At 44.2% G+C, this 27149-nt stretch overlaps 1 protein-coding gene and 1 long non-coding RNA gene across 3 annotated transcripts in view; one reads left to right on the forward strand and one right to left on the reverse strand.

Moving 5' to 3' along the window:
- Window positions 1–664: 664 nt before the first annotated feature.
- On the reverse strand, window positions 665–8960 carry LOC109283269 (uncharacterized). Of its 2 annotated transcripts, XR_002090372.2 has the most exons (3): window positions 8488–8960; window positions 4213–4258; window positions 665–2269 (listed from the first exon to the last, which is right to left on the reverse strand). It is a non-coding gene; the product is annotated as an uncharacterized LOC109283269 (long non-coding RNA). The 2 variants fall into 2 exon arrangements; XR_009463970.1 differs by lacking the exon at window positions 8488–8960 and having other exon boundaries at window positions 4213–8294.
- A 148-nt stretch (window positions 8961–9108) lies between these two features.
- BRWD3 (bromodomain and WD repeat domain containing 3) overlaps window positions 9109–27149 on the forward strand; it is a 105964-nt gene continuing 87923 nt past the window's right edge. The window contains exons 1-6 of the mRNA XM_006264396.4: window positions 9109–9244; window positions 9321–9379; window positions 9464–9493; window positions 9651–9710; window positions 20787–20937; window positions 24591–24689. Of these exons, the coding sequence (XP_006264458.2) occupies window positions 9205–9244; window positions 9321–9379; window positions 9464–9493; window positions 9651–9710; window positions 20787–20937; window positions 24591–24689 (439 nt within the window). The 5' untranslated portion in view covers window positions 9109–9204. The remainder of the gene's footprint in view (window positions 9245–9320; window positions 9380–9463; window positions 9494–9650; window positions 9711–20786; window positions 20938–24590; window positions 24690–27149) is intronic.

Consider the following 27149-nt stretch of genomic DNA (forward strand, 5'->3'; position numbering starts at 1 on the left):
AGATGATATTATTCCATGCAGATTGCATTTTAGGCTCTTGTGCATAGGTTTTAAAGTTTGCAAGAGTAGGAAATAATGTATTTATATTGTACAGAACAAGCAGTCTATAAACTGCTGCACAGATTAACAATTATAAGACAGAATTCAGAGACAAAGGAGAGTGTCTTCTTGACTATTTCTCACTAGCCTTTCAAGGGAGAGAATTGGCCTTAAACACAGTTCTTGGTTGTGGAGCACCATCTAGAGGGAACAGGTATTTGATGCAACAGTACGATGAAAATTGTGTCAAATTTTGACAAGGAAAGCTACCAAACTGGAATCTGCTTAATATCTGACAGCTATTTAGCTAAGAATCATTAACAAAAGAACATTTTATTAAACATGGCATCATATTGATCTACATACAGCATCTGCATTCAAGATTTCTCCTGAAATTCAGAAAAAAACTCTATTTGTGAAGGTTTTGTTAATTTTAGGGATGTGTTCAACTGCAGTAAATGAAATGTATGCTACCAAATTTTCATATGAGTTTGCTGTACTTGGAGATCACCTGAAGGCAACCCTACATTTTCCTGTATCTGTGCATTAATGTACTCCAAGTACACATTCTTATACTCCCCCCACTCATCCCCAGAAAGTAAAGAATTAAACAACCCAATAAACATAGCAGCTATAGGCTTTTATTCGGCTTTGCATTCAACTATATAGAACTTTTATTTTCATACCAATTAAAATAGAGCCAATTTGGGGTTTCGTTTTTAAGAAGATGAGTATCTTTGTGCAGGAATCTCCTCTGGTCCTTCAACAACATTTATAGGGTGTATGGTCTGTAGGATATACATTTACAAAGAAAAATGGAAATGTGCAAAAGCTGAAGAGAATTTACTTTGAAAACCTCCTGTAGCCTAACTTTTCACAGATGCATATATGTACATGCCTGTCTGCATGTACTGATGGGTGAAGTTTGTGAAGAAATCCCCATTTTTGTCTGCCTCTGCTCTGAGGCTGCCCAGCCCTGTTTTCAAACTTTGGTTGCTGGATCCACCTGGTCACCTGTGTGACCGGTTTGTAAAAATTCCATAGGGAGTGGGGAGCTTGCTCTTCCTTTGTCCCGAGTTTCCCTCTGAACAACCTGTGTGACCCTGGTCACTCCACCTGGGGATGCTGATGACTTTTAAAAAGATTGGTTTGCATCATATAGTCCGTTTCTGGTTGGAACTTAGTGATGAGGTCAAAAACATTATAGGTCACAAAATCTTGTGGGAGGTCAGTCATTTTGGGACACTGAAACAAGCAAAAAGCCTCCAGAATTCTATCATTCTCTGGACGTACATGCGAGTAACTTACTTGAAATTTAGCCAGTATATTAGTGATGCATCTTTAGCCACATGTTTAAAAGGGCCAATAAGCCCATTCTGTTTTGCTCAAGGTGTTTTGTTTCTCTTAACATTCCTCTGTCCTGTACCCCTTCTACAGTCTCTTTTTCTCATTTCAACAAATGCTATCTGTTACAGCATGCCGACCTGTGGATTCTTGAGGGAAGACGGAAGGGACCAGCCTTCTAGCTCCCTTTGCTCGGCTAGCTAAAGTGGGCTTGGCTTTTTTACTTTCCTCTAGTACGGGAGGTTACTTCTGAATGCTTCAGGCTATCAGAAGCACCCCAAAATACCACAGCAGGCTAAGCACCCCCAGGGTCTGCAGGGTCTGTGTACCCTGGGCTGCACAGAGCCGTAACAGAGACCAGAACCCGGGTGGTGGCAGTGATTATCCCAGGCTAGTGGGTGTACTCCAGGAAGGGTCGGCCTGCCATACGTACCCCAGAGGAGACACCCAAAGCGTGGTTTTAGTTGGGCAAAGTGAGGTGGGTGACTCAGCATAGTAATACCCCATACTGTCCTGCCACAAAATCACAATCCATATCTCCCTTTGCAAGATTTGTTCAATTATTGTTCTATTCTACATTCTTGCTTCTCTTCTCAGAGCTGGCCTGTGTGGGATACAGTCCAAGACTCCCAATTATATGACAGCACACCAGTATACCTTTTCAAAGCACCACAGCTTTGGAATTAAGTTTATAGTAAGAGTGTCTTTTGGAAATGGGTATATTTTAGAGCAGATTGGAGTAGGAAAATGGTGGCTAGCTACAGGCAGGTATATTACATTAGCACCATGCAAACTTCAGATCCATTCCTGTCAATGAACCTCAGTCTTGGAGACTTGCATTGTACTCAGATGTAGTGAGCCTTGAGCAAATGCAGTTTAAGGATATCTGAAATAAAGAAATAGTGGCATTAATTTGGTTCTAAATGGGGAAGTGTATCATTCCTAGACAGACCAGCCTGGTAAGGGATAAAGCTGTAGGCTGCTAGGTTACAAATAGAATTGCACAGGTAAGATTGAGGATGGAATTTGATCAACTTTTAATAAAGTCCTCTTTTAACTTATTTCACTGGTAACAGAAAACAGTTTCACAGGCCATGTTCCAGCTAAGAGGGGTAATCTGGATAAGAGGGGTGAATGTTCCCTAGCAAACTGTTTTCAGTTTCAGACCCTCCTGTCCCCTCCATATTCTCCAAAAAGAAACAAGGTTATTAAAAAATAAAGCAAACCGCAACACCCCCCTCCAAAAAAATCCCAACCAACCAACTAATCCAAATTATGCTCTCGTTAAATTCAGTGAAATTCAAAATGCCTTTGATGAAATTCTGACCCTATTCTGGATATACAGCCAAAGAAAATGCAGTAGTGGTGAAGGCATCACGCATTCTAAGTAAACATAATGCTTCTCGGAAGTGCTCTCCCCCTAGTAATTTCTATTCTGTTTCTGCTGAGTTTTTAAATCTTTTTTCTTCTTTATGGAATTTGACCTGAGCCCTTCTTTACCTTCCTAAAATTTTACTGACGTGCTTAAGGTAGCTCTACGCTGCCTCCAATCATGCTGGAGAGCACTGCTGTTAAAACATGCCCTCCTGCTCCCTGTGCACATCAAATGCTGAAGAAACGTCATGTAGCCACGACCACAGCAGTGCTGTGCATGCACCAATAAACATGCCTTGGACAGAGAACGGTGCTAAGAGAGCTTTGGGCGTGTGCCAAACAGCAGCTAGTCTTTTTCTGCATTAGATGTATACCAAGAGGGGGACTAAGTGGATGCAATAAGTTCTCAGTGTCAATTCCAGCAGTTAAGAGGAAACTGTAAAAGGGCAACCAGTTCTAGGAGTGTGTGCAAGGAGTGTTACTGGTAACAAGCGCATTTGGAATAAGGTTGTTTTTTTCATCTCTACTTCTCAGGTCACACAAAATATGGACCCCGATAAAATACAAGGATGAACATCCTTAGTTTGTCCATTTCTGCTGCCTGCCATGTTTGCTGTCTCCCATTTTCTTTAGATCACTTTCATTTACTTTCCAAGGTCTCCTTACAGTCTGATGGCATTTGGGCCTGGAAGATGGCTTTGGGTGATCAGTAATATCCTTAAGGCATTCCTTTTCTGCTTCTCAAGTAGTTTGCTCACTGTCCTGAAGAAACTGGAACACAAGTGCTTTAAATATGGCCTTTTGATGGTCTGTAATTCTTTCTATTTGAAACAGCTAAGCGACAGCGTGGCCTGATTTACAAAAAAAGTGTATATATAATGCTGCCAACAGCTGAGGCATGAGAACAGACAAAAACTCAGGCAACCAAGGTATGTTAGAATTAGGCCAATGGGTGGAGTACCACAGCCTGCCTTAAGTGCAAATGCTTATTCCTCTTCCTAATGAATCTGAATCTGAGTAAAGTTCCTGTGATAACAGGACTGCAACTCCTCTATTCTGAGGATTCCTCGGAATAGAGCTTTTGAGTGGCTAAACTGTATTAAGTATTATAAGGAGCTGCTTTATATTTTGCAGATTGGGCCATTATTGTTTTCAGTAAATGGTGGAATGAGAGAACAATGAGCCAGGTTTTTCATGGACTTCTAATTTTAAATACTTTAAAAGCTATTGTCAATATACAAAGACAAGGTGCACTAGGAAGGCATATTTAATTACATCACTGACAGAGGGACAGAGATCAAAGATGACGTTAGCAAAGGCAAATGGAACTCACCAAACATGTAGATACATGAAAATTCACATACATGCAAGTGGAAACTTCAATCCCACATGTTTAGGATCCACATTATATCACCAAAAAGATCACTTTAACAGACACACAGATTTGCAACCTACCATTCTGAGATTGATGTTTACATGGGAGATTCCTATGATCCAGACTCTGCATGAAATAAAGGAGACACATGCTCTCATTATGAGTAACATGATGAGGTAGAAAGGTTAAATAGGTATGTCTGTAGTGATTCAAAGGTTTGGCATTGGCAAAGGGAAGTTAGCCTTTATCTGTCATAAGGTTTGTGAAATGCAAATCTGTATTTAAAAGAAAACTGCAGAGAGACTTGCACACAAATGGAGGACATCCTACAAGTACTGCACAGCAACAGCACACAATCTTAAACAGAAACAAGGATTTTGGATGGACCTCTCTGACACAGGCTCTGAAGTTAGGGAATGTCACAGAAAGATATATTAATCAAAGGATTCAGATTGGAAACCTGTAATGGCTTCCAGTTATTACTATTTCAAAAACACTAACAAACATGGACATGTCCCTCCTTGTCACTTCCACTTGGTTTCCAGTGAAACAGAATGAGCTGGAACATTGATGAGGTTCCCCATCACTGATATGGGGTAGTTTTACTGTCTGGACTTCTATGGGGCAAGGTAGTGCTTTCTTATATGTTTACTTTTTGATTGCTTCTCCTCCTGTCACTATGCTTAATTTTTTTCTTTCCAGTTCCTAATGAACCCACTGATGCTCACTTTTCATCTCGCCTTTCAAAAGGACAATGTCCAAAAAACTTGCATTGGACCTGAAAAGCTCCATAAAAAAGTAAAAGCAGCAAAACAAAATCTGGGAGAAATAAATTTGCCTCGAACTGTTACCATTCAACTACCTTTCAATCTCTCCTCCCTTCCTTCCTCAGTGGCAAGTATTATCACCATAGTTGATACTTAGGCTCTTTTTTAACCTTCTGCACTAAAGCTCTATTTAGTACATATACTAATAGAATTCTGATATGAACAAATTCATGGGGCAGCAAGGTGCTGCTTCCTAGATAGGAAGGAATCAGAAAAGTAGGTCCCAGAGCTGCAGGTAGGATCTATCAGTGGGAAAGTGTCCATAGTGTAATACTGATGATGAGCACCTGAGGAAATGAAGCTCCAGATGAACAAGTAACAAACCTGCAAATGTGCACCACTTACCAATAAATGGAAACTACATACAAGGAGATTCCTACACAAGTAGGAAGCAGTTTTAGTCATGGACCCCATATCCTTTATATATTCCAGGGTTCTCTGAAGATACTGGGCCATGGAACCAACCACACAGAGAGAGAAGAAATCAAGGGATGGAAGGTGCCAAACAGTAGCAAGCCACAGAAATAGCCTTTTGGACTGCAGGCTGGCCAGAGCCAGGCAATTGCTGGCAGGGATGTGAGTAATGTTCTATTTGTATTTGGCACAAAGGATAACATCTTTCAACTATTTGGGAAAGAATAAACAACAAAACAAATAATCATGTGATCCTTAGGCTGATACTTTCACGGAGACATATCAAGAAATCTGACTATTAGGGAATTCTGTAATGTTTGGGAAATGCCACAAGAGTACAATGTGCTCTACTCATCCATACAAATGCATAATTTGCTTAACTACATAATACAAGGCCAGACCAAATATTTTACCTATCGCTTACTTATGACACAAGTATTTGAATATTGGTTTAATGAACAAACTACCTTTTAGCCTTAGAAGCACTGAAAACAGCGGACTTTAGACAAGTTTCATAGCTGTTATCTCCTTTTATTTTCAAGACTTCTAACAGCCTTCAAAATTCACTAGGAGAACCTCAAGAATGAGGGTAGGTAAGTAGTTTCCAAATTACTAATACCATGGTACTGGATGCTGTGTACTTGATGAACACTGTGTACATTGTTTGGAAGAATGCATACTCCAGATAAATGCATAAACATTCTTCAGTCCTAAGGCTATGCACTTAAATGGAATATTTTGGTGACTTGAGAATGCTGTTTAAATGTAGATAGGCATTCAGCATTTGGCAAGAAACCTATATTTTGAATGTGTGGGAAGATATGAGCAATAGAAAGATGCGCACTGGCTGGGCATTTTTATTTTGTTTTAGGTTTTTGATTTGAAAGCCCACTGAATTTAGTGGAAAGACTGCTTTTGACTTCAGCAAACTTAGATTAGACCCAAGGAAATTAATTCTGCCAAGGGTAATTGTAGACACAACAAAGTTACTCTATTGTGATAATACAGATTCATGGCTTACTGCAACTGCTGAAATACATGAAAGTCAGGCACACCAATGGATAATAAGACACCAATCAAACAGCTGCCCAGAAGCCCTGTCACATTGAAATGATGTAGGTTGAGCACTGTTACCACTCAAAAAAGAGACTTTACTATGAAAGGAAAGGAAGCTACACATGGTCTTTATATATCTGCACTTGATACAGACTATATTCAACTCTGATAAGCGATTTGCATACTGCTAAGCACTCTCAAACTGTATTATAAACTCTCATCTGTGGTTTTTCTTCAGTTAAATTTTTGACATGTGAAAGGATGTGCCTTTGACAACAGATGCCAGGGTGGGAAGAGAGAAGCAATTACCTATATCCTTCACTACTGACATATAGATATAACAAGGTTGATTTTCTGCCTGCTAGACTGGTGACTAGTTACAAAACTGCACTTTTACATTAAATGTCACAGCAAGCACAGCTTTCAAGACTTGTTAGGAAATATTGTTAAAATGGGAGAATAAGTATGTAAAAGCAGAAATAAACACTGAAGCTTAATATCTGAACTGTAACTGATATTTAAACTGATATTTCCAGCTTTTCTCGTTTACACACACATTGCATCTTTCATCTGTAATGTTTTGTGCAACTACTATTTTGTAACCACCAAGAAAACCATGTGGATGGAAGCTTTCTGGGTGTTCTAAATACTGTTATCAGGAGTTTCTATACTTCAAAGTATGTGAAAAAACTAGGGCTGCCCATTAGCCAGTTAATTCACTGTCAGCAGATGAAACTCTTTACTTGTATGGTTTAAAACAGAATGCAAGCTTGAAGCATGAACTACACAGAACAATCAAATGCCCTATATCTGTTTCCTTCCTAATGGACTGCTGAAACCAGACCTGTTAACTAAGTAATCTAAATACTTGATAGCATACAACTAGGCTAGACTGCATCCTAGTGCTTTCACCATGCTTTAAAACTGTACTTCAGAAAAAAGTTTTGTTTTACAAATACAGAAATTAATGAAATCATATTGAATCAGTACTGATCCTGTTACGGGCAGATTGGATACATGCTATATTTCTTTTCTGGGCTCAGATGGCAACTGCTATAATGCCAAGGCCAGCACTCAAAACACTGAACAAATTCTGCTACAAAAATATGATGCAAAATTCTGTTGCAAAATATGATGGCAAAATACAATATGAAAATAAAGAATGCAACGACTTGCTCACCAAAAACACTTAAGAAGGCAAGTCCATAGGGATGTTCAAAAAAAAATCTGCAGCTAGTAGCTATTATTTTATCTGATAGACCCATATATTATGGCAACTCTATACACACCTAAAGCTATCAGACATCTGGATGAGACAGCAGCTTTGTTTTCTGAAGCTCTGCCCAGACACACTATGAGAAATTACCTTTTATACTTGAGGTTATCTGTGGTTGTGACTACTGCATCCTCCTTTCACATAAGCTTTCTTTAAAATTGCAATGTCTAAACAACAGCTCTATTTCCTGAAGACTGTGCGCCAATTATTACCTTTTACAGCAGCACCATACTTTATCCTAGCTCTAGCCCGAACCACAGCAGGCTGGGTAGGATTTCAGGAGTTGGCACACATTGATCCAGCTACAGAACTGAGCATCTGCAGCTCCTATTTTTACTCAACTGGGCCTCACCAGTGCTGAAAATCAGGTCTCTTATTTCACTTTTTTGAGTCAGTCACACTTGAACATTTGGCTCCACTTTAGCAAAGGAGCAGATGAAGTGATCTGTACCACTTTATATTAGTGTTAGATAAACCCCGGGCCATTTGCCTATGGGAGAATTCACCAGCACAGCTGATCATTGTGCTCGCTCTCTCTGCCAGTGCCCCTGGCTGATCCAGCAGTGACCTAGGGTCAGGAGTTGACCATCCTTACCTGCCCCTGGGCGGGTGAGCCAAGTGCCTCTTCAGCCCTTACGCACCAGGGAAGCCGGTCAGTGATGTGGGGCACAGCACCCCGGGCCGAGGGGCCTGACTCATGCCCAGGTGACACTATTTTCATATGAGAGCTACTTGGAAATAAACACCCCTGGGCCGACCCAGGAGGAATCCTCCTCCTCTACCTGCGGCGGGAGCTTCCCCGCTCAGGGCTGCAGCGATGAGAAGCCCCCCACCTCTCATTCCCGGGGCGGGCACCAGGCAGCGGCAGCTCGGGCCGAGGCAGGCGCTTCCCGCCTCTGCTGAGTCCATCCTCGCGTGGGCGGGCGGCCGCCCAGCCCCCCCCGCCCCCCACGTTCGCGGCTCCTTCCTCAGGCCCCGGGGAGGCAGCGGGACTCAGCGGCACCTCCAGCAAGACCTGCTCGAGCCAAGCCTCAGACGACCGAGCAGCATCCCGCCGCGGCCGCCCTCACCGCGCACACCGGACGCAGCAAATGGCGCCCTCGGGGGGGTCGGACCCGAGCGCTGAGCGGCCCTACAGCGCCGGCACCAACGAGCTTCCGGCGGAAGCGGCGGCACAGACTAGAGCGTCGCCCCGCAGGCCCCCGCGTTCCTTCCGCCCGGGCTCTCCTCACCGCCCCGGGCCGCCGGCCCCCGCCCCCCGTGCGGCGCCCCCGTGCGGCGGGCGGCGGCGCTGCAGCCTGCTTGGCCGCTGCCGCCTCCCGGCCCGGGATGTCCATGGGGCGCAGCGCGATGCGATGAAGCCGAGCGGGGCCGGGGCCGGAGCCGGGACTAGGGCGCGCGGGGCCCGCGGCTGCTTCAGGGGCGCCCGCCCACTGTAGGAGCCGCTGCCCGCGGACGCGATCGCCCCCCCGGGCCTCCGGCGGCGGCGGAGGCGGAGGATGGCGGCGGCGGCGGCCGCCCCGACCCAGCTGGAAGCCGGTGGGTAGCGCTGGCGGGGGGCGCCCTGGCGCGGCCCGGCCCCTGTAACCGTGTCCCTTCTCTCCCGCTGCCGCAGAGCTCTACTACCTGATCGCCCGCTTCCTGCAGTCCGGCCCCTGCAAGAAATCCGCGCAGGTGAGCGGGGCCGGCCGGGGGGCGAGGGCGGGCGAGCGGGGGTAGTGCGTCCGGGCCGGACTCACGCCCTTTGTGTCCCCCCAGGTGCTGGTGGAGGAGCTGGAGGAGCACCAGGTGAGCGGGGCGCGGGCAGGGCCGCCCCGTCCCGGCAGCTCTCGGGGGACCCGGGCGGGGGGAGGCCCGCGACACCTTGCACCGGACGGGGCAGCGGGTCCCTCACGGCGGGGGGTGGGCAGGTGCGGGAGAGGCGCTGACACCCGTGTGCCCGCAGCTGATCCCGCGGCGCCTGGACTGGCAGGGCAGCGAGCACCGGCGCAGCTTCGAGGACCTGGTGAGTGAAGTTTCCTGCAACTTCCCCACAAGTTCCCCCGCAGCGGCCGGACCCCAGCTGGGCCGGGCCGGGCCGGGCCAGGCCGCGGCGGGGCGGGGCGGGGTGGGGGAGGTGTGGGCGGGGGCCGGGGCCAGGGCCGGGGGTGCTTGCACTGCGGGCGGCTGGAGGCGCCTATTGTGGAGCAGCCGGGGAGGGTTATCTGAGGGCACGTACGAGGGGCTGGAGCGCCGGCGAATGGCGCAGCGCGTCACAAGCCGCCGTGGCGTGTCGGGGAATGCAAGGCGGCTCCTGATTGGCTCCAGCTCCAAAATACAGGAACTGGGTCCTGTTTTGTGCTCGGGTGGGGGGTGCGGCGACCCCCGGGGCGGGGAGGGGTGGGCGGCGGGACCCGCTCACGGCTGCGGCATCGCGCGGAGCTCCCTCGGGCCCGGGCGCTGGGGAGGTGAGCCCAGCAGCAGTTCAAGGCCTGCTTCCTGGGGCCGGAGGCCGGCGACACTGTCACCGCCGCCTGCCGGTCAATGGAGAAGCGGAGTCCCTGTCCCCGGCTGAGCACCCGCCAGGAGCCCCGGCCTCGCCCCTGCCCCAGGAGGGCAGTGACACGGGCAGTGTCCAAACGGGGCTGGTTGCCCTCAGACATGAAGGAAGACGCACAAAGCTACCGAAATGCGTCAGTAGCCGCTCAGTTACCAGAAACAAAAGAGCTTAAAAAGACCACCCTGAGGCGGAGCAGCCAGTTTCAAGTACAAGGCCCCAAAGTGCCTTCTCTTCATTTCTCAGAACGTGTGTGGAAGGAGGCAGCAGTGTTGCTTGGCCTGCTGCCGAACACGGAGCTCAGGCTTTGGCTAAGGTCAAGATTTCCACCCCCCAGCTCACAAAAGCGGGGAAGCTGAAAGGCAGAGAGCTTGATCCTTTAAGTGCCACATTGCAAGTCAGTTGGGCACAGCCAGCCCTGTGATTCAAGGGTTCCTGGCGCTTGGCCTGTTGCTTAGTCCGTAAGCGCCAGGCTGGTGTAGTAAGTTGTCCTGCTTCAACAAAATATCCCGGATAAAGTCACTTAAATATTTCAGGAGAGACCATGAGAAGTGGGCAGTTAGCAGCTGCAGTTGCTAAATCCGGAGATTTTGTGTGCAAAATCCCAGGGAAATTGTGGAAAACCACCCCTCTAGAAATACCAGCTCTTCTCTGCAGTGAGGCTACATGTGGGTTTTACATCCTTGGTAGACCCCATTTTCAAAGATACTGAACACCTGCATCTTCTGTTGTTTGCAGCTGAAGTTGCAGTGGCTTTGATAAAACCCCAACTCCTGTGTCCCCAGGATGCTCTTAGTATTAATGGTGTGTCTGCATGGAAGCTGTGCGGTGGTTTGGGTAACCTTTTTTGTACACCTAATGGCTTTTTTGAGTCCACATGACATGCCTTAAAAAGTGATATTTCATTCTTGGAAGAGATGAATGTTCCTTTTCAAGGTCAGGAATTACATGTGTGTGGCACTTTACAGTTCTTAATGCTCTTAAGTTATTATTTTATAAATTTCCATGACAGGTCTGTGCTGAGCGCGCAGGACTTGGACCAACTCTATGCAACTGCTGGAAATTAAAGACAAATGTCTGTTTTTTTTTCTCCTCTCAAGAAATTACAATGCCAATATTGATCCTATTTCACCACTTTGTCACTGCCTAAATATTTTCAATGTGGCAATGGCCTTTGAACAGCATCTTTGTAAGGTTCAACAGGAAAATTAGGCCTACTTTGCATTCTGCAGTTGAAATAGAGGTGAAATGCACAAGACCCTGTGAATCTTTATTTTTTTCCCTAAGTTTATTGAGAGTTGAAAGCCAATGTTGTGCTCCATCTAACCTTTGTCTAATAGCCTAGCCATTGAAAGAAAGCAGTGCTGCATTCAAGTTTGATTAATTGCAGTAGTTGTTTTTTTTTTAAAGGGAGTTCAACATTGAACCACTAAATGAGGGGCAGGCAAAATAGGGCCTGTGGGCCAGATATGGCCCTTCAGGTAACTTCATCCAGTCCACAGGCATCCACTAATTAATTGTACCCCTCTCAGGCCATGTGCTTTGCTCCCACCCTTGTGGGTGGAAGGGCCTGGCCCAGCCAGCACACAGCTGCTGCCACTGCTGCAGCCACCGGGGGATCTGCTTGGCTTCCCTGACATCTTGCTTGCTCTAAGCACCAGGTAGGGAAGTGGTGGGGGCAGGGGGAGCTACAGTTGGATGGGAGCACGGGGCTGGGGCTGGCAGTAGTGTGGATCCTGTGCCCAGGGGGTTGGTGGGAACGTGGAGTTCAAGTGGGTGTGAAGGAGGTGTGGGGACCCTCCACGCACAGCCCCCACTGCTGGAGGCAGCAGCAGCAACAGGCGGCAGGCACTCGGGGTGCTCGTGGCCTGTGTTTGTGCTGCCTCCTGGGTGCACGGCTCTGGCCAGCGTTGCACGTGGCAGGTAGTGCAGCCAGGCCAGCCCACCTGTATCACACAGGGCTCCCTGTGGTGCACATGCAGCTCCTGGCGCTTGTGTGGCACTGGGAGAAGAACTGCGCATTGTACCCAGCTGCCTTCCCTACTCTCTGCTGTGCAGGTGCCGGGACTGCTGTAAGTGGTGGAGAGCCATGCCCCCGCTTCCCAGCAGAGTTCCAGGACCTGCACAGCAGGGGGTGAGAGAGGCAGCTGGTTCCATCACATGGCGGCTTCCCAGGTGCTGCGCGAGTGCCAGAAGTTGCACATGTGCTGCGGAAACTTGTGTGATAGAGGTGGGCTGGCTTGACTGTGGCTCCTTGCCACCATGTGCAGTGCTGGCCAGAGCTGTGTGCCATTGGGCAGCAGCGCCTGCGTGGGCTACAAGCACACTGAGCACCCTTCTGCATGCTGCTGCCAGTGGTGGGGGCTATGTACCATGGGGGGATTGTGTGGGAGGTTCCCACCCCCCCCCCCCTTCACACCCAACAAACACCCCGCACCCGGCCCCCATAACCCCCCCCCATATATACACCCCCACAACCTACCCTTTTGCCCCTCTGCCACACGTAGCCACATACCCCTCCGCATTCTACCATACACAGTCCCCACACAATATACAAGAGTAAGGCTTTTTTGAGTTGTTATGCAGTCACCTCTATATACACTATGTAGCCATAAATCACAACAAAAATGTTTTTTGTAATAAGTTAAAGTATGTTATAGTAGGTGTTTGACTTTTAGCATATGATTTGTTTTTTTCCTGGTTCCAAGATGGCAACCCTCCCATTCAAAAGGAGTACTTCGGGGTGGGGGGGGGGAAGGGGAGGGAAGTCTGGTGGCAAAGGTCAGGGGTTAGGGGCAGGACTTCCAGTCTCAAGATGGTGACTGGGGCAAGGCACCTGTCAAGGGGCGCGACTACCCTTGCAGTCCTTGACAGCTCATCAAAACTCATTAAGCAGCCCTACAGCCTAAATAATTGCCTGCCCCTGTACTAGACTATTTTATATTTGCTCTGTGATTATAGCTGTCATCTGAAAGAAATGTTAGCAGTAGAGGGTATAAAATCTAATTTTGAGCATATATTTGATTCATTAGTTACAATCGTTTTTGTATTTTTATTCTTGACATTATTAAATCTTTTCATATTTTCTCGTGCATAACTGGGAAGCTCTGGATAAACTTGTTTGTATATCTAATGGCATTTTTGAGGCTATATAACTTTCTTTAAAACTTAATAAACATGAGAGAGCCGATAAAAAGCCAGGTTCTGCATTGTATGGAATTGTTTGTTTATTTGGATAGATTTGCAAGGCTTGGTTTCCTGATTTATAAAAAGCAGCATTTTTCTCCCCTCATTTCAATTTTGTTAGTACAACTTAACTGGATAACATGACTTTTCAGAGGATACATGAAATACTACATGGTGTTAGGTCTCTATTATGGATGCTTATTTTCTTTCCTGCCACTTCCTGTCAGTTCCCAGAATAAAGCTTTTCAGTACTGAGGATATAAGAGGGATGTTTTATCTCCTGCCATCCTTGGCCTGGGTTTGCTATGGATGGTATCTGAATCTTGCAATTCATGTGACTTTGTATTACTTGGTGTATGTGTTTGGCTTCAAGTTTTGTGGAAAATTAGATGCTTGAAGGTATTGTTCAGAACAGTGCCCAGGTCACCCTGAACTTCATTGCAGTCAATTTTGTTTAGTTGTATGACTGAAGTAACCAGATGATAGTATCTGGGAATTTTTGGGATGGAGTGTTCCCTACCTACTACTTCTTACTGGTCACTTACAAAAATGAGTAAATATCTCTCTAATGTTTCATCTACCCTGGTCATGCACGCTAATGACAATAGTGAGGACAAAGCAAAGACAGATGCCAGTGTTAAAGAGTCTGTTGCAGAAATAGGAGTATTTTTTCACACACTCCTTATACTAGTACAGGCAGTCCTCGAGTTACAACGTTTTGCACTTACAACGTTTATAAATTGACAACCTGTTTCAACTTTACAACGCCAGTTTTGACTTACTACGCTTGATCCGATGCGATGCCAAGTTCGCTGTGTCGCTCATCTCCCTGGAGAACATTTGTCCAAACTTCCTTGGACACTTTCTAAGAAAGTGGACAAGACTCCGGAAAAACCTGCAGTCAAGGTTTCTGAGAGGACACCAGCCAAGAACCCTTCAAAAAGTCCAACCAGGAGCCTTTCAAAAAGTCCAGCAAAGTCACTTCAAAGAAGTCCTTCCAAAACAATATGATTGCTATTTACAATATAAATAGATTAATGTAGCTATATTACTCATCTATAATTGATCGAGTACAAAATTCTGTGGTAGTTTTAGTGAAAATAAGGTATCGGGCCCTGGTTAAGGAACCAGTCCCCCATTTATAACATTGTTTCTTATGAGAAAATTGGTTCCGAGTTGCAACATTCCGACTTAAGATGTGGTTTTCAGGAACCAATTGTGTCTAAGTCCGAGGACTGCCTGTACTGTGAACAATCTGACTAAATATTTTCTCTTTTAAGTGGACACATTTCAGCTTCTTTAGTTCTGTTTTCAGTCTATGCTTAATTGTTGAGGCAAAGTTATGGAGTTGTATAATTGATATTTTCACAAAATGCTGAGACTTCCTGTTAAACACACCTTTATTGCTGTTGGTGCTTTTAGAACATGGCGAGGTATAAGTAAAAACCTGCCTAATAGGCTACCCTTGTATTTTTTTAAATAAAGCTAGCTGTAAGTGCTTTATAAGATGTACTTCTAAAAGCAAGACTTTTGCTATTAAATTTTAGGTGAAAAGTCGTCCTTTGATTCTGCATCAATAATAATAAGAGGAAAATTGTGTAAAAGTTGTCATGCTTTTGTGCTGCATGATTAACAAGAATAAGAGAATACTTAAGTCATTTCTTGCCTCCAGTCTGTTTAAACTTGTATTCAGAATCTGCAGAGTTTGAGATTTTTTTCCTCTGTTCTATTTGGATTTGCTTCTTTATTTAAATGACAAGTAACAGACATATTAGAAGAGTTATTTCAGATATGCTAAGCAAACTGAAAGATAAACCTGTAGAGAATTCCAGTCAAGTGCATTTGTATTTCTTTTTGTCCTCTTTCTCACGCCTCTGTGTGTAGGAGCTATGTATTACCTTACATACGTACTAGGAATAGCTATGCAAAAGAACTTAGAAGCCTTGTCCTCACTCTCGCATTTTCCCTTCAAGGTTTTGACTGTTAGTGAACTAGAGCCACACAACATGGCTGCAATAGCCAGTGGGAAAAGTCCACACTGGCTTTTATAAATGTGCTAGAAAGCTGGCAATCAATAACTTAAGGTAAAACAAAGTCTGTTATAGACTCAGTCAGTGTGCAGGCAAATTAATCCATTTGACTTGCTTCCTCAATAATGTCTTTAGTTGATTGCTTATGACAAATTTGTTTTATTTATTATAGCTACGTGGATTGGTCTAGCTTGATATTCCCTGGCTTTTTGACTGAGAGTGGTGGGATCCTGCTGTGTTGTCTCCTTTGTTAGAACTGTTGGTGGTCTCTGAAGATGTACCAGGTTTTGTGGGTTCCTTGAAGTTTGTGGGGCTTGGGCTCTGATCTTTCATTTGATCTATGTAGGGCATTGCATTTGTACTTGTAAAGGGCTCTGCCAGCATGAACATATTGTGGCATTGGGCCTCAAGTTTCTACACTGTCTGTCTAATTTGCTTTAAAGCTAGCTGAGAGCTACTGTCAATGCCAGTGGTAGCTAGTTAAAGGTTCTGACAAACTGTTTGCATCATTGTTGGGAAAACATAATTTGATAAATTGGTTGCAACTACTGTTTTCAAATCTCTCCTTTTTGAAGAAACTAAGTGGGGTGGTGGTTTTATAACCTAAGGTTTTTATGAACACAGGTAGAACTTATTTGAGATGTCAGACTTCCGGAGTTCCTTTTGAGTTGTGACTCCACTCCTGTGTAATTTCCTGCTTACTTAACTCTTTTGGTTCTCCTGGACTTCATAATACAGTTGAGTGCTTGTTGATTTAGCAACAAAGGGTAGCCAGGTATGAGTAATAATTAGAGAATGGAAATCTGAGGATAAACTATATCGTCTATCTACAAATAATATTATATGTAGGTTACTTCGAGTTTTTGTGACCTTGCTATCAAATACAGTTGAGGCCACTTGGTAAAGTTGTGGATTTTCCACTACTTTTTTTGAAATATTGTACTGCTGATACAGTTAAATAGCTCCTTCACCATGGACTGCAAATTTAGTCTCTACTCTGAGGGAATGCTTGAATGAATTTCTCAAAAAGATGTCAGAACTATCTAGTTTGCATCCTTGTAAACTCCCTATCATGAAGACTATTTTTATTTATTCATATATTTTTTGGTTTGCCATGTATTGACTGGCCTCCTGTAGGGATGGTGAGCACTTATTCCCTTGAACTTATCTTTTCTGTGGAAGACAGTTTTTCAAAGGTGGTATTAAAGAAAGGCTTTTATGATGTTTTCAGAGTGTCCCATTGAATATTTTGTGATGATTCCTTAACAAACAATATTTTTGTTCTCGAAAAGGTCAAGTGTTGTAACCTTCTCCTAGCCTGTTTCAAGCAGCATTTTTTCATTGCTTGCAGCTGGTTTTGAATGCAGCAACTAGATGTCTTGCTTGTTTCAGCAATCACAATCTTTTACGTTCACACAGTGTTCTTTGTTAGCCTCCTGCAAAATGAGAGATTTACTTTACTGTTCCTGAGAAGTAGAAAGAGGCAGTTAGCTGGTTTAGTCTGAGTTAGAAGGCAGGTCTGTAAGGTGCCACGTTCCTAACTCATTCAGAGAGGCATGAGCTTTCGTAGGTCTCAGCCTAGTTTGTCTGTAAGTATGGTGACCATATTATTTTTAACGAAATCTGGGACACTGTGTTTCAAGTGAAGATGGAGTGGCGTGGTGTGCCAGAGAGGCACCGCTGTGTTGTGTGGGAGCAAGACAGGTGGCCTGGAGCAGTGTCCAGTCCAGCCCAGCCCCCCCCACATCTCTAGCCATTGCTCAGGAGGAGCCAGTCTGGGCACGTGTGCGCAGGCTTGTGCCTGCTCCAGTCTGCCTGTCTTGCACCAGCACAGCAGCAGTGCTGCCTGCCTGCCTGCCTGGTGCACCTTGCTGCCCTACCTCTCTGCCGAACTGTGTCCCCACACACCTGCCTCTTGTCTGCAGCAGTGCTGCTGATTTGGGGGGGCGGGTGGAAGGCACCAAAATACAAGTTCACCCAAGGTGACATTTTCCCTAAGGCCAGCTCTGCTGCCACACACATGCACAGTAGATTTAGTAGAGAAAGAAGGGATCGTGTTAAGTGGGACTTTTGTTTCAATTTTCACCAACTAACCGGGAAGCCAAGATAGCTTACAAAATCCAGGACTGTCCTGGCAAAACTGGGAGGTATGGTCACTGTATCTATAAGGCACCACACTACCCCACCTTCTGCCTTTACTACTCTTGTTAACCCTTAGTCATTAAAAATATAGACTGGCTGTTTTGAAGACCTCTTTCATGGGCCTTATCTTGTTAGATATTTGTGCTATGACATTTAGGGCTAAATTCTACTTTGCGTTATGTGCCTAAATGGCACATATTTACCTGCATGTCTGCAGTTTTTGGTACTTATTTATAGGGTGAAACAATCTCCAACTATGTGCATGCCTGCTGGAAGTAGGAGTAGGTATGGGGACCTGCCACTATTTAGCCCAACACTATTTAGCCCCTAACCCCTTGGTTGGGGGACTTACCCAGGGAGTGGCAAGCCTGGGTTCTAGCCCTCTTCACCCAGATGGGTTTATACCTGCTTCTAAGCAAAGCTTCAGGACGGTGTGGAGGAATTATTTTAACTTTTCTTTCTGTTTTAGTTTGACGTGTTTTGTGCATGTGGGACTTCTGTTGTCTTTGATTTTAGTTTTTTATTTTAGTTTTTGTAGTTTCCCAGCTAAATCTGGGAGTAACTTGAACCATTTCACATAATGTATTTTGGAAGGTAGAGGTGGTTAAAAATGGTTCTTGCTTCATATGCTACTGGAAAATTGAAGATTTAAGTATTTAGTTTTCTTTGGGTTTTACTTGCTTAATACTTTGAACTGTTTCATTTCACAAAACTGAAATTTTGTGGAGGCAGTACTTAAAAGGCATGTTTATATCGGGAGACTAAGATGGCTGTTTGTTTTGTGTTTAGGTAACTATCAGTTTTACTGAATTACTGGAAAAGAGTTGGTATTAAGACTAAGAATCACTGTACTAGGAAATTCTGACTTGTATGATTCTGTAACAGTTTTAAGATGTGAAGAGTTATGCAGATTTTCCTCAATGGGTTAATACAGTGTGGTTCTAATTACAAAAAGGAAAGTGCTGATAAACAGAATAAGGTAACAGAAGAGATGTTTTGGTACATATATGTGGATAGTTCTTTAGCATGCTCTGGATAAAATTTTATTTTAGAAAATCAAAAGGCATGTTTTAATAGAACTCGCCAATAATGTCCAAATCCTGCATTCAATTTGGCTCCCTATGTGCAGTGGTGTACCTAGGTGGAGTTAATCACTCTTCAAAAGGTAACTAAGTCATGACACTATAAATTTAAAAAAAGTCATGCTGAGATGCACATAAAAGGGTTGGCACTGTATCTTTGTGAAAAGAAAATGGGAGGAAGATGATAGCCATTCAGGTATCAGAGATGTAACACTGTTAAGCATAGATTTCATAGACATTAGGGCTGGAAGGGACTTTGGAAGATCATCCAGTCCAGCCCCCCGCCCAAAGGGCAGGAAGTCAGCTGGGGTCGCAAGATCCCATGAATATGTTGTATGGGCTAAGGCTTGGTCATTCCTCAATACTCGCCATGGGAAAACCCATGGAATAGGGATTCTGTGGTATTGTGGCCAGCAAAAAGGTAGTATTTGTCCATTGCCCTTAGATCCCAGAATCTTTGGGGAGCTCAATATGAATGGAGATTTCTGTTGGTTTGTGTGTGCTACCTTTTCTTTTGTGGAGTAGGCATTGCTCAGTCAGGATTGCTGAAGAGCTTGATTCTTTTGCCTTTGTCATAGCCAAATCAAAAGAATTTGATTTGCTTTTGATTAAATATTATATTGTACGTGTCATTAGAAAATCCTTCATTTTCTTGTTTAAGATATTATTTGGGGAAGTGTGTGGCTACAGTCTGCATGTAAGCATAGGTGAACATTGTACCAGAATAGTAGTATCACTATTGACTCATAGACTCCTAGATTGTAAGATCAGAAGGGACCTTGGAAGATCATCAGGTCCAGCCCCCTGCACCAAACAGGAAAGATAACTGGGGGTCAGGTGACCCCAGCAAAGTGACTGTCTAGTCTCTTGAAGATTTCCAGGGTAGGTGATTGCACCACCTCTGGAGGGACCTTATTTGACCAATCGGAATGCATGGGTTCCTAATGTTTTATGCTTTAATCCATGTGACACACTGTATGAATTGGAATGAGGTGTGTGCACATACATACAGTTATTTTGCAATGAACAATATAGACCTTTTGGATCTGCTTTAGTAATATAAAGCATAGATCTGCTGTTTGGTAAAATTAAAAGACAACTTAAAATGTAGATTTATTGTAGATGATGAATTTTTTCATGGTATTGTAACATGGAAAGTAAGTGGTATGGTGCACATAAACAGCCATAGAATGCATTTTTAACTATCAAATCTTCAGTCAAAACCAGATACTTACAGCTGAATGTCCTCTTGGTAATGATCATAGAGAGGAGGCGAGAGTTGCGCTGTGTTCTTTATGTTAGAAGAGAAATTTTAAATTGGAAGATTGACGCTACTAAATTTCACATGCAAGGTAGCAGAAATAGTAGAAGTAATGCTAGTTTAGGAAATTGCAAATGGCAAGTGTTAGTTGTTTGCTATTTGAACGGGCTCCTGAAAGAGCCAGTTCCCTTTTGGGCTAGGGGGAGGCACAGTAGAAAAGGAATGCAACAGATTTTATTGGGGTGGGAAACTTGAAGTGTGCCTCCCACAGGTAAGAAAACTATCTTAATGAGATCTTTGACACCTGAATAGGTGAAATCTTAGTGACACCTGAACAGCAGCTAAAAACTGAGGAGATACCATCTGTCTGCACTATTATTATATTTCAGAGTTGTTTTTTAAGCTTTAACTTGAAGTGGTTCTAATAATAATAGTATGGAATAAAAATGTCTTCAAGAAAATAATTTATTGAATTGCGTTCTGTTGAATGAGAGTAATGCATTGAAAACACAGGAATTTTAAGTGTGGTTTGCTTCTTTTTTCTCTTTTTCAAAGGTGTCGTACAGTACTTGAAACCATAATGTAATTTTGAGTTAGCTTCTGGTTTCACCTTTCTTAGTACACACAGTATTTACAGAGTTCTTTTAGATACTTTGGATGTGATTTATATTGACGTTTTTAAAAATGTGTTTTTTATTCTTTTTTGTCTATGTACTTGTCTGTTCACTTCATATTTAAAATGTTAATTAAAAAAGACCACAAAACAATGAAAGAAATAGTTTGGAAATTGAGAGAGAGAAAAAATTGGAAGAAATAAAAATGTGTGTGTACTTCCTATGTTTAGGTGGCAGTCAATGCACACATCCCTCCGGATTATCTTCTTAGAATCTGTGAGAGACTTGGACCCCTTTTAGACAAGGAAATCCCACAGAGTGTTCTTGGAGTGCAGACTTTACTAGGTGTGGGACGGCAGTCTTTGCTAAGGGCAGCAAAAGGTAAGATTTCAGTTCCATATAGCCACAGCTAAGTTACATAAATCAACAGCAACAACAAAAATGATTGCAAAGTATCTTTTATATTTGCTGGTTTGATGCTAGACATGCCTCAAGTGTGGACACTGTTCAGGCCAGTTACCACTCTCTGCTTTCTAATAACAGACTTGCTCAGTCACTGAGACAGGGTAGCTTCTTCTGGATTGGATTTGTGCTAGAAAAGGTTTGCTGGTATTATTATGCTAAGGTCCAAGCATAGATACATGTATTTTATTGGCAGCTTCATCTGCCAGGATAGCTTATATTGGCACTTTCATGCCAGTGTAACTACATATATACTGCTATACAAAAGTTGCAATGGAAGTACTTCCAGTGAGAGAGACAACTATACCAGTAACTGTTTCTAGTATAATTATGTTCTAAATGGGTAAGGGGTACAGAAAAGTGGTATGGGCTTGTCCCCAACTAATGGGTATAAGGGACTTTGCTTTGTTTGTAATCCTTCTGACAATTTTAAGTTTGAGAAATGGGTGATCTTCAGGTGCTGCCTGCAGTATGTTAGATAGCTTTATTTCTCATTTTATTTAGAATCTTTCAGCAGCATCCTGTTCAAGGATCTAGGCAACTTCAGTATTTTTTTGAAAAAGGACATGCATTCAGAAGCTGAAAATATACCAGATATAACCAGTTAAAATACTCTATTTTCCCTTGCTACATTAAGGGAAAGAAAGAGCAAACATTCTTCTTTCTACCAGTCCTTTTAAATCTCAGTTAGAGGAGGAGCTATCCCCAAATGGCCTAAAGATTAGCAGATCAACTAGGAGCAAATTCCCAAACTGCAGGACCTTCACAGATAATACCCTTCCCTTGGTCCAGTTGCTTTAGAGTATAAGGGGTTGTAGCTTATTATACAATTATGTAGGTGATGTTATGTGGAGTTTTTCATTTTGATATACCCACTTGAGACCATTACTCTCTGTTCTGTCATCTTCCACCTCTGAGAACAGTTTAGCTCCATCCTCTTTGGAACCACCTTTCAGTCAGTTAAAGGCTGCTGTTAAATCCCCCCTCAGTCTTCTCTTTTCCAGAATAAGTAAGCTCGGTTCTCTCAGCCTCTCCTCAGAAGTCATGTGCCTCAACCCCCTCACCATTTTTGTTGCCCTTCACTGGACTCTCCCCAGTTTGTCTACATCCTTTCTGTAGTGGGGCCCCCAAAACTGGACACAGTACTCCAGATGCAGCCTCACTAGTGCCAAATAGAGAGGAATTATCATTTCCCTCGATCTGCTGGCAACATTCCTACTAATACAGCCCTATATGCTGTCAGCTTTCTTGGCAACAAGGGCAGACTGTCAGCTCATATTCAGCTTATTGTCCACCCCTGAGGTCCTTCCCTGCAGAGCTGCTGCTTATCCAGTCAGTCCCCAGCCTCTACCAGTGCATGGGATTGCCCCATCCTAAGTGCAGGAATTTGTGCTTCTCCTTATTGAACCTCATGAGAGACCTTTTAGTCTAATCCTCCAATTTGTCTAGGTGTCTCTCTGAACATGTGTGTGCATGTTCTTGTACACACACACGCACACACACTCTGCTAGTGAAACTAGGTACTTTTGTTACTATGACTCTAACTGCAGCACACACAAGTGTTGGGATAATGAATAAATGTGACATGTCTAAAATAATCTGGAATAGCCTTTTTATGTGTAATAGTGTTAAAACTTGAAAATGCCTTTTTTCAGTTTTTTTTCATGAGCAGAAAGGAGTGCTGGGCCCTATTGGAAATCTGAGAATCTCCTAATTGCATGGGATAATGCCCTGCTAAGTGATAGGATATCACTTTTTAAAGCCTCCTCCTTTGTAAATGTAGAAAAAGTTTTGCGAGCCCATGGCCAAGCCTTGGCTGGCTTGGCTGCATACTGGTGTGACTGGGTAAAGTTCTAAACTCTCTATAAGAAGATGCCAACGTGCTAGAGAAATATGTCATCTTATTGAGGGGGACACCCAAAGAAAAACAGGATTATTTGAAATTGGATGGGGGTTCATAATGTTAGTATGGCTAAATGGACAGATTGAGGGACAGCGGTCAAAGGGGTCAGTTAAAGTTGTGGAACTTGTAGAGTAAAATAATGACTTTCTTTTATCAGGCAGACATTTCTTCCAGGTATGTGATTTTTTATATATAGAGAAAGTATATTGACCGTATACTGCTTGAGAGTGTAACAGGTGTCTTCATTCTAAGAAGTAGGTCACCTTTCCCAAAGTTATAGTTTCAGATTTTTTTTAATGCTGCATTTTAGTATTAATATTGAAAGCAATTCGAGACTTCCGTACCTTGTTTTCTGGAAAAATTAAGCCAGTTCTTTTACGTATAATTCTGGTAAGAAAAACCTAAATGGAATTTGGTTTGTAAATAACAAATATTCATCGAGGCTTTGTCCTTGAGGCCCCTGGCAGATGTTAAAATAATGGTGCCTTTGGGATCTGAGGAATTTTATGAGGCATCTGAAACATCCTGTTTTCTGTCATGCCAGGTGTGCTTTGCAGGATGTATAAATTGTGGGATGGTATATAAAATTCTTCAGATTCCAGTTGTGCCACTGCAGAGCTACCCCTAGATCTGTTTTGGACCCTGGAGCTGCCTCATGCCTGAACCTGATACTCAGCTGAGTGTTAAGATTGGGCATAGGCCAGTCCCATTTTAGGACTTGAAGCTGCTCTCAGCTTGATTTTGGGGATTGTTGAGGATTGCTCCAGACAGCCCCATGGCTGGCTGGAAATAAGGAACTGCCTGGGTTGGAAATCAGATGACCATGTTCAGAAGGTGCTGTGTTCAGAGATTTAAATTGTTATGCACCAGTCAGTGGCAGTACCCTTCTACTGCAGAGCTTCTCTTTAGCATGGAAACTCACTTTTTTCCTTCCAAATATTCACAAACGGAAAATGTCAAGGTCTGATTTTTGAGACACTCTGTTGAGCACTCCCAGAAACTGCTATTGTTCTCACTGGAGGGAAGCTTCTCTGAGTCCAGTTGGCAGCAAGATAGCTGGAGAGCCTTTAAATAAAATAGCCTTAATTTGAAAAACAATGTCAAAAATATATAGAGAGAGAAAGAGAGAGAATGTGGAGAGAGGGCATACTGCCATCAATTGCTGGAAACCAGATTTACTAAAACAGACCTCTGCCCATCTTTTCTCCCCCACCCACATCTCAAAGGATGCTTGCGTATATATGGTTCCCAAATGTACAGTACACTTAATATAAATTGAGATGACAAGTCAAGATTGGTACTTTGTACTTCAAATGATTTTTTTTTTAGCCAATGTGGTTACCACCACCTCTTCTCCCGCATCAGATTTAGACTTCCTAAAACCAAGAAGCCAAGTGAATAAAGAGAATTTGGAAATGTCAGATTTCGTGTCCAGTAATATCTTAAGATCAGAGATTCATCTTTCTTTTGAATAGAAGGAATTTGCCTTTAAAATGACTGAGTTTAATATTCTATGAGAACTGTCATTCTGAGGCTAAGCAAGGCACTCTAGGATGTCAGAGGGTTGGATCTTTTGGTATTGTCATTTGTAGCAAAAACAGGTCAGTTGAGTGCAGAACTCAGCTTTGCAGACCATTTTGTTGACCAGCTGTTAATCTTGCTCATCTAGACTTCAGACATACGCTATGGAAGGGATCTGCATTTGCAGCTCTTCACAGAGGCAGGCCTCCCGAACTACCTGTCAATTATGGGAAGCCACCAAATGTGGGTAAGTAATATCCAATTCAAGTGTAAATAAGTTGTACCTGCCATTTCCATACCTTTTATATTTATTTTCAGTTGAAACTTTATTAACCAAGACACTGTGTTGGACTTCATATGTATTTTTGGTGACTTTCAAGATAAACTTCTCTCCAAAGCTTTACATTAAAAACAGATTAGTCTTTTTTACATTATTCAGGCTTTTTTCCTACCACAGACCTTTTTGATTTGCTCTCATTTTAAATCCTTGTGTGTGTGTGTGTGTGTGTGTGTGTGTGTGTGCAGACACACAAGTTATTGTTGTACTCTTGCTAAACAGTAACAGGTGTTGAAGTCTTGTGTGTCATCTTCCTATCAGTTGAGAAAGCAACCATGTAACAGTGAATATTTTGTATTTTAAGTTGTTTCACGCTAAATACACCTGTCCTTGAATAGAGATCAATGCAGACAGTCCCTTCTTTTAGAAATCTTAGTCAGAACACCAATTCTTCATTTCCATAGAATTTTTCTGCCTCGAGAGTTGACCGCACTAAGAAAGAGATGAAGAAAGCAAACAAAATGTTTGAAATAGAACTTGCCAAGAATGAAACACGATTGCAAAACTAGTAACATGAGCTCTTCTTCAGACTAAACATTGAAGAGAAGACCTTTTAAGACTTGCATATAACAGTGCCAACTGGTAACTTCTATTTAGATGTTAAGGCATAAGTCTATCTAAACCGTTGTCTGTATGAGAAAGTTTAGTGAGTTATAGACTTGGGCTCAGGTCAGAAATTACACGTAAACCGGTATAAGTGATCGAAAACCAGCCTAAAACTATAACAGAACAGAAGTTTAGTGCACGTAGACTGGTTTCAAAATGGCAGAACCTGGTTTAAGATAGACCCGGATGGATCTAGTACCAATTTTAATCAGTTTAGGTTAGACTAGTCTATCGAACTTCCATTCCAGATCCCCTCCTGACTCAAGTTAGGTCACAGTCCCCCAGCATCCCAAGGTGCTTTGTGCCCCCCTTGCTTAACCCCTCCTTGCAGGGCAGGTGGGCGTGCCTCTGCTAGTGCACCTCTGCACTTCTGGGCTGTTACAGAGCTGAGCCAGCAAAGCCTCTGATCCCCAGCCCTGCATCCTTCCTGCACCTGTCAGTCAGGTGGGGCAGCAGGGGGGAGGCAGGGGAATGAAGCCCCCTGTCCTAGCCCTGGGTTCTCTCCAAGCTGGGGTTTGCCTAGCTAGGGGGAGCCCCATGTCACAGAAGGGGTGGTTTCCCCTGCCTCCATCTCAGGCCTCTCCCTCCCCCCACAAAGCAGGCACCTGCCCAGCTGGGGTAGCCCTTGCTGCTGGGGGATTTCCCATTCATACTGGGCAGAGTTGGCTGCACAGCCTTGCCCTCTATGGCCACATCCAGATGAGCATGTCTGTGCGGTATGTGCCGCACCTGCCTTAGGTTCAGTTGTTCTCCATGCTGCAATGGAACAGCGTGGAGGGTTTCTTTGACCCGTGGATATCCAGGGGTCAAAAAAAACTGCAGAGAAAAAAAGGAGAGCAGCGCACATGCGAGCAGTGCGCATCAGATAGAAGTGAAGCCGAGCTGCCCAGAGCCACATTGCGGCTTCCAGCCAGACTTCACACGGCAGAATTGCTGCTTCTGCTGAAGCCCCAGGAGGCCCCCAGGACACCAGGTCAGGTTGCTGGAGCCAGCCCAGTGCTGGCCCCAGGCTCCCCTACCCCACCTGAGGTAACTTGCTTCACACTTCCCTGGGGACAGCTAGTGGTGGCGCTGCTTGTTCTCCCCTGGGAACCAAACATCCACACCACATGTGGACACGCCCTATGAGTCTCTGCCTCTGACTTGTAGTGGGGAGCTAAGCCACCACCCCCATCTTGGCCCCCCTGGCACCGGCAGTAGCCAGCAAGATGCTCCGGACAGCCCCAGGGGCTTGTACAGGGTGTTGGGGCCTGATCCTTCCTTTTATGAAGCCGGTCTAGCTGGGCAGGGATGAAGGAAACCTGCCCCCCACAGTGTGCCCACCCCCAAACTGCGCAGACCCCAGTTTGGGGGAGCTGATATTGGGGTGGAGGGCTTCCCCCCCCACAGGTCAGAGACAGATTTGCAGGGGGTAGGGGTGTTTACCCGGCCAGGCTGGGTAGAGCCAAGGAAGCCTCCTTGTGGTGGGGTCTCCCATGGTGCGGGAGACAGCTGCAGGTTGTTGGGGTCATGTGCTGGGCAGCCAAGGAGAGATGGCACCTGCTTGGCTCTACTCGAGTGCTTTCAGTAACGTCTGGCATTCTGGGAGGTGTGCAAGAGCACCCCTGCTTTCTGGCCTCAACCAGTGCAGGCATCTGCTTGTTTTCCCCAACTGAGGAATGAACATGAGTTCCATTTGTTAACAGTCCAGTCTACACATCTTAGAGAAACCTGCTTAGAGTGACTGGATTGATTTCCCCTCAGGCTTTTTGACTGTTTTTACTT

The sequence above is a fragment of the Alligator mississippiensis genome, chromosome 8 (genome assembly GCF_030867095.1).
Source record: "Alligator mississippiensis isolate rAllMis1 chromosome 8, rAllMis1, whole genome shotgun sequence".
In the NCBI taxonomy this organism is placed as follows: domain Eukaryota; kingdom Metazoa; phylum Chordata; order Crocodylia; family Alligatoridae; genus Alligator; species Alligator mississippiensis.